The sequence below is a fragment of the Acipenser ruthenus genome, chromosome 16 (assembly GCF_902713425.1).
Source record: "Acipenser ruthenus chromosome 16, fAciRut3.2 maternal haplotype, whole genome shotgun sequence".
Classification (NCBI taxonomy): Eukaryota; Metazoa; Chordata; class Actinopteri; order Acipenseriformes; family Acipenseridae; genus Acipenser; species Acipenser ruthenus.
The window spans coordinates 1,023,173-1,036,578 of record NC_081204.1 but is presented as its reverse complement, the minus strand read 5'-3'; the positions used below and the strand labels follow the sequence as shown (position 1 = coordinate 1,036,578).

At 44.1% G+C, this 13,406-nt stretch overlaps 1 protein-coding gene across 1 annotated transcript; it reads left to right on the top strand.

The window, feature by feature from the left end:
* The first annotated feature begins 407 nt into the window (after positions 1 to 407).
* On the top strand, positions 408 to 11,745 carry LOC117964080 (ruvB-like 1). The gene is made up of 11 exons (XM_058988283.1): positions 408 to 782; positions 1,227 to 1,313; positions 1,963 to 2,095; positions 3,843 to 3,994; positions 4,525 to 4,614; positions 5,947 to 6,096; positions 6,551 to 6,614; positions 6,960 to 7,158; positions 7,532 to 7,634; positions 9,132 to 9,223; positions 10,376 to 11,745. The coding sequence occupies exons 1-11, from the start codon at positions 642 to 644 to the stop codon at positions 10,533 to 10,535; spliced, it is 1,371 nt and encodes a 456-aa protein (XP_058844266.1). The 5' UTR covers positions 408 to 641; the 3' UTR covers positions 10,536 to 11,745.
* Positions 11,746 to 13,406: the final 1,661 nt, after the last annotated feature.

Sequence of the window (13,406 nt, the reverse complement as noted above, 5' to 3'; positions counted from 1 at the left end):
CTTACAGTTCGCTTATTACCAAATTAACTGTGAATGCTATCCTGTCTGCGGGCAGATGCAGCAAACGTTGTTTTACAATGCAAACCATACTGCAGTACCTTTACTGAACTTCAGCGCTGAAAAAAGCTCTTTGAAAATGGCTACAGCATTCTATTATAATGTATTATTGTATGTTTTTCATTGCTCGGTTATTGTAAAGCTTTTACAATATGTAATATATTTAAGCAAAAATATAAGTTGTAAGTAAATTAAGAATACACAATATTAAATACAATTTAAAAAGAGAAACTTTAAGAAAAATGCTACAAATAAGACAAAAAAAAAACATACACTACTCGTTTCCATGGGGACGCCGGCAAAGCGACACAACCGGAAGCCCTGGCGTGCATTTTGGAACGCATTTCGCTTTGACAGGCGAGCGTGTCGTCCAATCGTTATGCAGCTGCCTGGCAAATTGACCAATCAGAACTTTAACATTTTTTGAGAGTAACTGGAGCGGTACTTGATTAGAGTTCCCTAGTTACCCCACATGGTAACCTGCCAGTCCCAACGGTAAAAAAACAAACGACACGGGACAGAGCAAGACAGGCCGTCATTGTGAACTGCGTACTTGTGAACTTGTTCAGCAAACTGCAGCAGCTATGAAAATCGAAGAAGTTAAAAGCACGACTAAGACGCAGCGCATCGCGACCCACAGCCATGTGAAGGGGCTGGGGTTGGATGAAAGCGGGCTGGCGAAGCAGTCAGCAGCCGGCCTTGTCGGGCAGGAGAACGCGAGGGAGGTAAATAAAACAGTCCGTGTGTAAACGAGGGCGACCCAGGAGCTTCTGAAACTAGAGACTTAAAAACAGCAGCGCATACGCGTAGAAATACCGGCCACGCTTTTCAGCGAGGGCACAGCTGAGAGAATTCCGATACTGGACTGAGCGAAATAACCCTAATCCAAAGAATGGGGCACAGGTTGAGCCTAGTGTTATAATAACGGTGATATAACTTTGTATAGTTGTGTGTAGTGAGTGTTGTGTGCATACAAAAATAAAATAACGTTGGGCATTTTAGTTATATTGAAGCACCACAGCACAGTAAATTTAGTCTGTATTGTACAGTAACCTCACCCATTAATAATACTACTAGTGCTGTTTTGTGAATGAAGATGCAAATTGTTGTATGTACTTTTTTTTTTTTTTCAAACTAATTTGTTTTTAAAATGCTGTTTGTTCTTTCAGGGCTGTGGGATTATAGTGGAACTAATCAGAGCGAAGAAAATGGCCGGGAGAGCAATATTGCTGGCTGGACCTCCAGGAACTGGAAAGGTAAGGAGTCGCTACCTCAAGGCTTCAGTATCTTCCCATGCAGTTATTTATCCCACACAGGGATGGAAATAAGACTCCTATTGCACAGCAGTTTCACCCATTCCAGGTGTTAATACGAGCTTGATAAGCCACAGTGTAGAGGTAACAAGCTCAGGTGTGTCTTTGTAAACTCAAAGTAAAAACCAGGAGTGGATCAAACTGCTATGCAATGGCAATCTTATTTCCATCCGTGCCACAATTTACTGTTGTACTGTACTTGATGTTATCCCAGCAAACATTTTCTATTACACCTTAGACTCTGCAAAACATTGCTTCGTTTTCTATTACGCCTTAGACTCTGCAAAACGTTGCTTCGTTTTCTATTACGCCTTAGACTCTGCAAAACATTGCTTCGTTTTCTATTACGCCTTAGACTCTGCAAAACATTGCTTCGTTTTCTATTACGCCTTAGACTCTGCAAAACATTGCTTAGTTTTCTATTACGCCTTAGACTCTGCAAAACGTTGCTTCGTTTTCTATTGTCTTATACTCTGCAAAACGTTGCATCGTTTTGTGGGAGGTGTGATTTTTGTAGTCAGTGCAGTGTTCTTGTGCTCAGTCGGTGATACGGAATCTAACCCCCCTGGTATCTCTGTTCCTCTCTCCACAGACTGCCCTGGCTCTGGCTATTGCTCAGGAGCTGGGTAACAAAGTGCCCTTCTGCCCCATGGTGGGGAGTGAGGTGTACTCCACAGAGATCAAAAAGACAGAGGTGCTGATGGAGAACTTCAGGAGAGCTATAGGTGAGCCAGGCAGCCGTCCCTTAACAACATCGAGGTCTATTCAGTAGATCTCTATATAGCGGCAGATCTTAATACCGCTGCAGTTTAAATCATTATAGGGATGGAAATAACACTCCTATTGCACAGTAGCTTCACCCATTCCAGGTTTTACTATGAACTTGATTAGCCCCAGTGTATTGGTAACATCCTCAGGTGTGTCTTTTATTGAACTCCAAGAATGGATCAAACTGCTATGCAATGAGATCCTTAATTCTGTCCCTGATTCTGAACATATCAAAAGGTGTTTTTTTTTAAAGTTTTATTTAATGATTAACCTTGGCCAGTTAAACTTAAATGTAAGGCTTCGTATGGTAAACACATTCAATTCTATAATATTTTTGGGGAAAAAATATGTAATGCCAAAACATTATGCAAGATTCAGTCGTCATAAACAAGTTAGTAAGTGTGTATGAAAGTAAGTCATTAATGTGACGTGACCTTTCCAGTGGACAAACAAACTGCCCCATCCAGCCCCCGCTTGAAAATCCTCATCTTCAAAAACAAAAGCCTTTGAGCCGAGCTGGAAGAAACCGCTCCAGTGTTCCCCGGGGGGTGCTGACGCTACCTGTCACAGGTGTGTGGATGGAGCCTGAGCAGATGAAACCCCTGTCATCGACACTGTCATCCCCCTGCAGAGATCCGCCGGGGGCGCGGGCGCTCGCCCCTAATCCAGCGCATTCTCCGAATGTCAGCGCGCAGATGGCTTCAAACAAATATCGTCCCTCTTGAAAGATCGGAGCGCGTCGCTGAAAAGCGCCGCTCTGTCACTTGCTTTGCAGATCTTGTACACCTGCCTGCAGCTGGGGAGCGGATTTCTTTCATTAAATTTCTTTGTAGGAACATCGTGTACGTGTATACAGGCCAGCTGTCCACTCATAAGCATACCGTAGATGTGTGATTGTCCATTGTTTATGGGCAGGGATTACACTTGTTGTCAAACTAGTCTGTGACACCAGTAATGATTACCTATGTTCTTTCTGGATGATGATGTTCTAAATGTCAATGTAGAGACAGTCTTTTTTGTACTGTTTGCATTCATTTAAATGTGATGATATCACCGATTTTAGACCAATGGGGTCTGTTCAGTTGATCCAAACAGTATCACGTTTAATAATAATTTCAGATAGAGATAAAGATAGGACTGGGTCCTGTTCTTAATGGTTTTAAACAACAGCTGTGTTTAAATCCAACACAATTTAGATCGATCTTTAATAATCCCCCTGTATTCTTTGACATGTAATTCTTTGTAATGCTACAGTACTATATTTTGCTTAGTGCAGCACATAGACTCTTTTTACACCAGTTTCGTAACTTGAACAGCTGGGTTTATTTCTTTTTGGGAAAGAGAAAAAGGAAAAGGCTTTCAAAACCATTCCCAAAGTTTTTTTACTGAATGTCAGCATGTTTACGACATCACAGTCTAAATAAGTAAGAAAGAAAGTGAGGTGAAGTGGACTTACAGCAGACAAATAGAGTGCCACATCCAGCCCCCTGCCTGCCCTGCAAATCCTCCTCTTAAAAAAAAAAAAAAAACAGAACTGCTGAGTTTAATAAGACACACATAAGCTTGTTGCCAGTATATCCACTGTGGCATGTATTAAAATCTGGAATGGGTGAAACTCCCATGCAGTAGGATATATGCATTTTTAGTAAAGTTTGTAAGGGTAGTGTAGTTGAACTGACCTCGCCCCCTCACTCGCTCTCTCAGGCCTGCGTATCAAGGAGACGAAGGAGGTGTACGAGGGGGAGGTGACGGAGCTCACGCCCTGCGAGACGGAGAACCCCATGGGGGGCTACGGAAAAACCATCAGCCACGTGATCATCGGACTCAAAACTGCCAAGGGAACCAAGCAGCTCAAGGTAGGAACTTACTTTAATAGGGTATGGACCCTGCACCCCTAAATCACTCCGCACAGGGGCACACAGCAGCTCAAGGTATGAACGTCGTCATTACGGGGTACAGACAGCCGGTAATCGACCCTGCACCCCTAAATCACTCCGCACAGGGGCACACAGCAGCTCAAGATAGGAACTTCCTCCCCATTGGGTGAGGATACCCCCTTGTTTGCCCTACACCCTGGGTGTATAGATTTGTTTTGAAACAATGCAACACGATTGCTCCTAACACACTGTGTATCGTGATACAGAGTGCATTGTGTATTGTGATTCCCCACCAAAAACACTAAACGCATAGATAGAGGAAAGTTATTGAATAATTAGGGTTATAGGAGGTATAAATGCATGATGGCATCTATAACATTTTCATGAATACCAGGCTCATGTAATCCTCTCAAAACAGGCCCCTTGCCCTGTTTTTACCATGGCCCTGCCCTGCGAGACCCTGTGGTGCTGATGTGTGTGTGTGTGTGTCTGTGTCCCGTGTGTTTCAGCTGGACCCCAGTATCTATGAGAGCCTGCAGAAGGAGAGAGTGGAGGTGGGGGACGTGATCTACATTGAGGCCAACAGCGGGGCAGTCAAGGTAAGAGTCTCGCAATGCAATACAATTGTAATCATTTAAACACAAAACAAATACAAAAATCCTGAACGGCATTGTATTTTACAGCCGTGAATTATGAGCCAGAATTAGGCTGAGCTTTTTGTCTTGCAGCACACATTTAGACCTCTTTTTATATATAAATATTTATCGTATAATATATAGACAGAATAAAAGTATTGCTAATCTTAACATGACATCATTTCCGTCTGATACATTTCAGATGGTTCTGTCACATCTACATCAGAGGCGATTAGGTTCCATAACATAGGAGATGCTCATTTCAAATCACTGAAGATGTAATCTCGAAGACATGCCCAGTGCTCAAAACAAACCCCTGAGGTGCCCTTGCCTGTGTGCTTGCTTTGCCTGTGAAACACAGAGCCCACTAACTGACTTGCACATCAAAAAATCATAACAAATATTGAAAAGGGTAAATTAGTGAACTGCACTGTAAAGTATAGAAGATGACAACTGACTGTGGAATAAGTATGGAGCCCTGAATTGCAGAACATCCCTAACCTGTGTTTTTATCTGTTTGAGATTCTGTTTCTCACAAAGTTTATTGGAAGAGGTGCCACTCTTCGTTATCACAGGGCTAATCACCCGGTTATAAACTGACCTCCGCAGGATCATTGATCCGCACTAATTGTATTGCTTTCTTTTTTTTTCATCTGTGTTAATTGCCTTTCTGACTTTAAGGCAGTAATATAAACTTGCTGTTCCGCATACAATGTTTGCAGGTTGTTTTGTTTTGCAATGTCCTTTTAGTAGGATCAGTTAAATAAATATATACATTTTCATATATACACACACACAATACATTCCAAGACCAGAAAGAAATAACTTTGACATTCAATTTCAGCTTCTCTGCAAGCAGGTGACAGATGATCTCTTCCAATATAAAACTTATTTGTTATTTTAAAACAAAAAAAGCCTGAACGAGATTAGTTTCCTTTACTTTGATCAGTGTTCTTCAAGCTCTTTTTAATCAGGACAGCTGGGCTGGAAGGATGGAGGGAGTAAAATAAAAAGGTGACATTTGGAGTTGTCGACACGGTTCTGTCAGGCTGCTCGCTCCCTTTCTTTCATCCCCCAACCCCCCCCCCGCGGTTGGCGGCTGCCTGTCACTTCGGAAGCTTGGCAGTGACTCCAAACGCGCACCTGTGTAGCTGTGTGTTTATTATTCTCATTACTCTCTCTCTCCCCCCTCCACACACACACACACACACACACAGAGCGACTCCAAACGCGCACCTGTGTAGCTGTGTGTTTATTATTCTCGTTACTCTGTCTCTCCCCCCTCCACACACACAGCGGCAGGGCAGGTGTGATACCTACGCCACGGAGTTCGACCTTGAGGCTGAGGAGTACGTGCCCTTACCGAAGGGAGACGTGCACAAGAAGAAGGAAATCATTCAGGACGTTACCCTGCATGACCTGGATGTTGCCAACGCTAGACCGCAGGTACCTCCCCCTCTCTCTGTCTCCCTCTCTCTCTCTCAATCTCCCTCCCTCTCTGTGTCTTTGTTTTGTTATATATCGTTATCGATATACACCTTCATGTGTTTAAACTTTTGAAGTATTAGGTATTTAGGTTAACGAAGAGTCATAGTTATCCGTAATTATTAAACGCAGTGAATCGTGCTAAATTCAGTGAGAAACGATTATAAGTCTTTCTCAGTGCAGAGAAAAACGCAGACATCGAGAAAGAAGTCTAGTGGAGATGTTTGTCATTTCATTTTTTTTGTAATGGTATTTGTATATTTAATTTTATCGAGCTTGCTTTTGATATAGAAACAGTGTGAGATGGCAATGCGTATTAGATTTCCTGGTATTATTTTGTTCGCTCTATGTACTTCAAACATGCATATTCGTTTCAAGTAGACGAGTCGCTCGTTCTCTCTGTTTTTTGATTCAGGGCGGCCAGGACATTCTCTCCATGATGGGACAATTGATGAAACCCAAGAAGACTGAAATCACAGGTAAGATCAGAGGAGTTACTGATCATGTGACAGTAATGCTCTTGAGCCATGCACAGGGATGGCTGGACAGTCTGTAGTTTCAGGCAGAAGCCAGGAGTCAAATGATGATGTGCGTGTCTATAAATAAACATGAAACCTGTTTAATATGCAACAGAATAGTGGAAATAAGACTCCTGTTACACAAGCTTGATTAACCACAGTGTGTTCAGGTAAGGAGCTCAGGTGTGGCTTAAACTCCTAGTAAAACCAGGACTGGTTCTGTGCAATGGGAGTCTTCTTTCCATCCTGCAGTAACACCTCCACCCTATACTCCCCTGTCTGGTTTGTTTTACTGTTCCCCCCCAGATAAGCTGCGAGGGGAGATCAACAAGGTGGTGAATAAGTACATTGACCAGGGGGTAGCGGAGCTGGTTCCGGGGGTGCTGTTTATAGACGAGGTGCACATGCTGGATATCGAGTGCTTCACCTACCTGCACCGCGCCCTCGAGTCCTCGCTGTCACCCATCGTCATCTTCGCAACCAACCGGGGGAACTGCCTCATCAGGTGAGACACGGCCCGGCCCAGATGCTGCCCCACCCATCCGTTTTCAGAGACGGGAATTAGACTCCTGTTGCATGGCAGTTTCACCCACTCCAGGTTTTACTATGAGCTTGATTAGTCACAGAGTGTAGGTAACACGCTCTGGTGGGTCTCATTAGACGTAGTAAAACCAGGAATGGATCAAAGTGCTACGCAGTGTGTGTCTTATTTCCAGCCATGTTAAACCTCAAGAGACTGTAAGTACCTTATCCAACACGCAGTACCTGATAAAACAAAAATGTAATCCTGGAATGTTTATTGCAATCAGCCAGGAGTTGTGCTCCTGTGCTGCTGGTAACTGTGTTTTTTGGGGTGGGGGTGTTCTTTCTCTTTCCAGGGGTACAGAGGACATCCTTTCCCCCCACGGGATCCCCCTAGATCTGCTGGACCGGGTGATGATCATCCGCACCATGATGTACACTCCCCAGGAGATGAAGCAGGTACGCTAGCCCTCTGCCTTTCACACTCCAGAACTGAAAACAGAAAAACACCTTTACTTATAAACACATGTCATCTCTGCCTGCCATGGAAGTGCAGCCGCACAAAAATACTGCCTCTCGCAACTTGCCCCTGAACCTCTCCCAATTCTATTATACACTCTATCTTAGGGATGGAAACAAGACTCCTATTGCATAGCAGTGTCCTCCGTTCCAGGTTTTACTGCGAGCTTGATTAGATGTGTAGGTAACAAGCTCAGGTGTGTCTTGTTAAACACGACACAAAACCAGGAATGGATCGGACTGCTATGCGATGGGAGGGTGTTTATTTATTGTTTTATTGATTACATTCTCGGCCCCTTCAGTCTGTCTCAGCTTTACAAGGCTGCCAGAGTGAGGAATGGTGCTGTTATATGGGGCTCACGGTCCCTGCGTTATCTCTGCTTCACAACACTCGATCGCTATCCTGCCTGCATGGGTGTCTGACTCACAATCACTCATTGCCTCTCCTGTGGACTGGCCCGTCAGATTTCAGCAGTCACATGTGCTGTTGTTTGATTGAAATTGCACTGTGAATAATGGACGAGAACTTGAAATCCATCATAAACATGAAGATACTTGTGATATTAATTTATGTGCAGGAGCTGCATACTCAAAGATCACTGCTTTTTAATAAGTTTGCTTGGATATTTGTTTCTCTGAAAGCTTGTGAAGCTTATAACTTCCGAACGCCTTGTTGGATTGAACATTTTGCAGGCGTCTAATCATAATGGTGGGGGGAAGAAACAGGCACAGAATTTTATACACAAAAAAATAGATTTTGTGTAATATGGGGCTGTCTGTTTAACATGCTGATACAGGTTAACTTCACTATCTTTGCAAACCTGTCCGTCCGTCCCCAGAGTATTACCCTGATATTTACCTGGAAAACTCGGAGATTCGTTATTTTTACAGATTTTTTTTTCACCCATTTTTAAATACATTTTTTGTAACACTGCAGTAACCCAAACTGTTTTGTGTAACTTTAGTGGATGAAGTCATTTCTAGTTACTGTTTCATGCACCTCTGGACTACGGTACATCATACTAAACTAAAGGTTTGCACAACCCTCCAATTTTACATAATAAAAAAAAAAAAAAGAAATCTTTATTTTCAATCAATATCCTCACTTTCCTGATCCAGTTTTAATTTGTCTTTTGTGCTTCCAATATCTCCCCGAGCCCAGATTGACCTCTCTGGCCCCCGGTGTGTCTAGTTATTCCCTGCCATGCGTCTGCTGTTAGACGCGGGTTCTTTAATGTTAAAATCTCTGCGCGCGTGGAAGGCTGTTCGGTGTGTTTAACCTCTTGTGACAGGCAGGTCACACTCTGAACAGAGATCGCAATCGCAGTCTTTTCTTTTGGTTTGTGTGTTGTTTTTTTATATAGGTTGAATCGTAGTTTCACTATTTTTTAGTACTACTATATTTGTAACCATGTTTTATTTGTGTTCTGTCTGCAGATTATTAAAATCCGCTCTCAGACAGAAGGGATCAGCATCAGTGAAGATGCCCTGAACCTCCTGGGAGAGATCGGGACGAAGACCACGCTGAGGTAGGCTCGAGTCAATGCAGGAAACTGTCTCTCTTACATTAATTATTTACTGTTGCTTTCTTGTGAGGTCTGTCTCTATCTATCTATCTATGTATCTATCTATCTCATCTCTGATGCTATGCGATACATGCTGATGTAATGAACTACTGGCCTCTCCGACCTTGAGTGGGTGAAAACTAGCTTTTGTTTTACATAGCACCCTGTACTGTGTATTTTGTTTAACATAAAGCATAATTCATTTTAATTTGACCTCATTTCCATCTGATACAAAGACATTTCAGACAGTGGCATCTCATCAATATAAGGCTCTGTTCTATCACCAGCACATTAATAGATCTAAATAGAAATACAGGAGTGTGTAGTTACCATGGCACCAAAAGCCTAGAGGTTTTCAAACACGCTTTCCCTTGACAAAGGTATGTCAGACATAGCATACCATTGGGACGTTGGCTCTCTTTGAAAAACAAACACAAATGAAAATAATATATAAAGGGTTAAACGCAAAAGATTTAAATGATTTAAAAACTCGTTGATTTCAGGACGTTTCAGACAAAAGCCGTTCAGCTGTGTGTAGCCCGGGTGAAGTGCAGATTTGTAGCTGTAGCAGATTTGTAGTCTGCAGAAACTTTCCAAGGCAATTCCTCATAGTCCCCCCCAGCGGCTGCTCCATCAGTCCAGCCCTGCAGTCCTGAGAGATGAGCTCTGCCTGTCCCAGATTGTGAGATGCATCGGAAGGGAACATCCCTCACATTCACAGCAGCGCATTTCTCACAACACGCTTGGAACCAGTTTGATAGAAAATGACAGAGCTGGGAGAAATGCATTAAACACAGATAAAAACCCCATCTCCACCAGCTTTAATGAATGGTGTTTTCTTGTTTCATTTGTTTCTTTTTTTCTGCAAGTTTTAATAGAATTCTTAGAGCTCTCATGTCATAGTATATATGTGATATGTTTTGCTTTTGCCATAAACTTGGTGTGGCCCTACTATTTTTATAATACAAATAAAATAACACCACCAGTCTACCTAGCTAATTGTACCATGCTATCTGTAGAAGGCAGAAGCCGAGACATACGTATGTGTTTGAAGTAGAAACGCTGTCTGTCCCAGCATCATGATCTTAGCGTGCCCCCCCTCCCCCTGCTGCTTAGGTACGCGGTGCAGCTGCTGACTCCGGCCAGCCTCCTTGGAAAGATCCATGGGAAGGACGGGATTGAGAAGGAGCACGTGGAGGAGATCAGCGAGCTGTTCTACGATGCCAAGTCCTCCGCCAAGATCCTGGCCGACCAGCAGGACAAGTACATGAAATAGCAAGCCCCCCCGAGCCTGCCTTCCATTAAATAAACGCCCCAGAGAACTGCAGCTCAGCAATCCCCCCCCCCCCCCCCAGAGACCCAGCTCAGAGCAATCCCCCCCCAGAGACCCACAGCTCAGAGCAATCCCTCTCAGAGACCCACAGCTCCGAGCAATCCCCCCCAGAGACCCACAGCTCCGAGCAATCCCCCCCCAGAGACCCACAGCTCCGAGCAATCCCCCCCCCCAGAGACCCACAGCTCAGAGCAATCCCCCCCCCAGAGACCCACAGCTCCGAGCAATCCCCCCTCCCAGAGACCCACAGCTCCGAGCAATCCCCCCCCAGAGACCCACAGCTCCGAGCAATCCCCCCCCCAGAGACCCACAGCTCCGAGCAATCCCCCCCAGAGACCCACAGCTCCGAGCAATCCCCCCCCCAGAGACCCACAGCTCCGAGCAATCCCCCCCCCAGAGACCCACAGTTCAGAGCAATCCCCCCTCCCAGAGACCCACAGCTCCGAGCAATCCCCCCCCCCAGAGACCCACAGCTCCGAGCAATCCCCCCCCCAGAGACCCACAGTTCAGAGCAATCCCCCCTCCCAGAGACCCACAGCTCTGAGCAATCCCCCCCAGAGACCCACAGTTCAGAGCAATCCCCCCTCCCAGAGACCCACAGCTCAGAGCAATCCCCCCCCAGAGACCCACAGTTCAGAGCAATCCCCCCCCAGAGACCCACAGCTCCGAGCAATCCCCCCCCCAGAGACCCACAGTTCAGAGCAATCCCCCCCCAGAGACCCACAGTTCAGAGCAATCCCCCCCCAGAGACCCACAGCTCAGAGCAATCCCCCCGAGAGACCCACACTGCAGCAGCACTGTTTATTTTGTTTTTGCAGTGCAAGCCGGTGTTATCTGAGATTAGTCTCTGTGGTTCAGGGTCTCAACTCTTTCGTATGCACGCTTTCAAATTTGCCTCGCTGGCATTTCCACTTTAATAAAATCTGAGGCCAGTGTTGCAGCACATCAGAGTTAAAATAATTATATGAAACCAGCTCCAACTGCAGGGGCACCAAGGGTTATTGAAATGTGCTGTTTGAGATTAGTTTACGGAAGCCTTTCTATGTGTAACACATTTGTACGAGTTTATGTTAAATTAAAACTTTGTGTTATATATTTTTTTCATGTTAAAACAAATGCAACTTTTTTTTTTAAATAAACCAAATGAAATACATTCTGCTGTTTTTGAATGAGATTTTTTTTTATCCTGGAATTTTATTTATTATCCTGGAGTTGAAAAATGGAAAACCCTGCAGTGTTTACAGTTAGGAGATATATATATATATATAGTGTGTGTGTACTCTGAGACAGCAAACGTTTGGTTATTGTAAACCCCTCTGCCTGGTGTGTGTGTGTGTGGAGAGGGGCACTCGCTCATCCAGGATGGAGATGTTTTTATTGCAGGCAGACAGGCATTGCAAGATTCTCTGAAAATCCCATCAGCAGCAGCCGGCCCGTGGCGTTTGTCACATCTTATCAGCCCTGACACACAATCGCACAACAATTACAACATGCTCATATTTCACACTCCTTTTTGATGCTCCCTTTCGTGAAAAGTGACAAATTGTCTCTATCAATAACCTCGCTGTCCTTTTATAGAGAACTTGTTTCAGCAGCATGCACACCCCTCTCTCTCTCTCTCTCTCTCTCTCTCTCGATCCCTTCTTCTGTGTACCCCAACAAGAAGGAACCTTGGTGAGAGTGATCACTAAGCTCCGTAAAAATGCAGGTGTTACAGTGCAGCGGAGTCAGTGTTTGGTAATGTGTTAGTTTTTTCACTATCTAAACTGAAATGTAGAGTATTGGTTTCTCATGTATATATTTTTGCTCCAAATCAAAACCATGATGCATCCAGGGTTGGTTATGGTTGCAGCGTGTTGATCTTATGATAGAGGTAGTTTAACAGTGGCTTGAGATGTGTAGGGCTGCTTATGGTGGCCTTAATACTGAAGGTGCCTTTTTTATTGCCGTCAATTGTAGCAAATGTAGACTGTAGCAAAGTGGCCTTAAATGCAAGCTAGTCTTGAAACAAGGATTTTCTGTACATGTAAAATAAAAAGTACAATTTCCAAAATCTGTGAACTATCATGTTGTAAAAAAAAAAAAAAAACAACTGCAGGACTTCACTGAACCAAAATCTCATCTCTAGAGCAACGTTAACAAAAACAAAGTAGAACAAAACAAAGTCTGATCGGAATGACAGTAATGCCTCAAAAAACAGAAAAAAACAGACAAGTTGATAATAAGTTCAGTCAGATCCGTCAGCCCCCTCCTCCTCCTCTTCCCCTGTTCCCTCTCACTTCATCTCTTGATTAATGTTCCTCGCGAACTCCCTCTCCCCTGCCTCTCGTTTTGTCACACATCTCATTAACATGTATCTTTGCATCGCAGAGAGACGGGCCGCCAGAAAAATTGTTCTTTCAAACTGACAGTGAGAGTGCTGGAGGATGAGGACCCAGACAGAGGTGTCTGTGGAGCGCCTGATGAACAGTGTAGCTTGTCCTAACGAGAGAGAGGGAGAGAGGGGCAAGGCAAACTGAATTTCACTTCAGAATCTTTATTGCTGCCAGCAGCAGAGTTTGATACCGTGGACCCGTGGTGTTCAAGTGTGGCTCTCTCAAACTGTTCTAGTGCAAGACTTCATTCCTAGCAGGCCCTTGACCCTTCCACACCTGAATTCGTTTTGCTGAGCTGAAGAATGTGAAATTAAGTTCTATCATTTAAAAAAAAAAAAAAAACTCCTGTATTGAGTATATATGAGAACAGGACAAACATATCTAGGTTTTGTTAAGAACTCGGATGAGGACTGAGCAGTCCAAAGCATTGCTCCAAGGT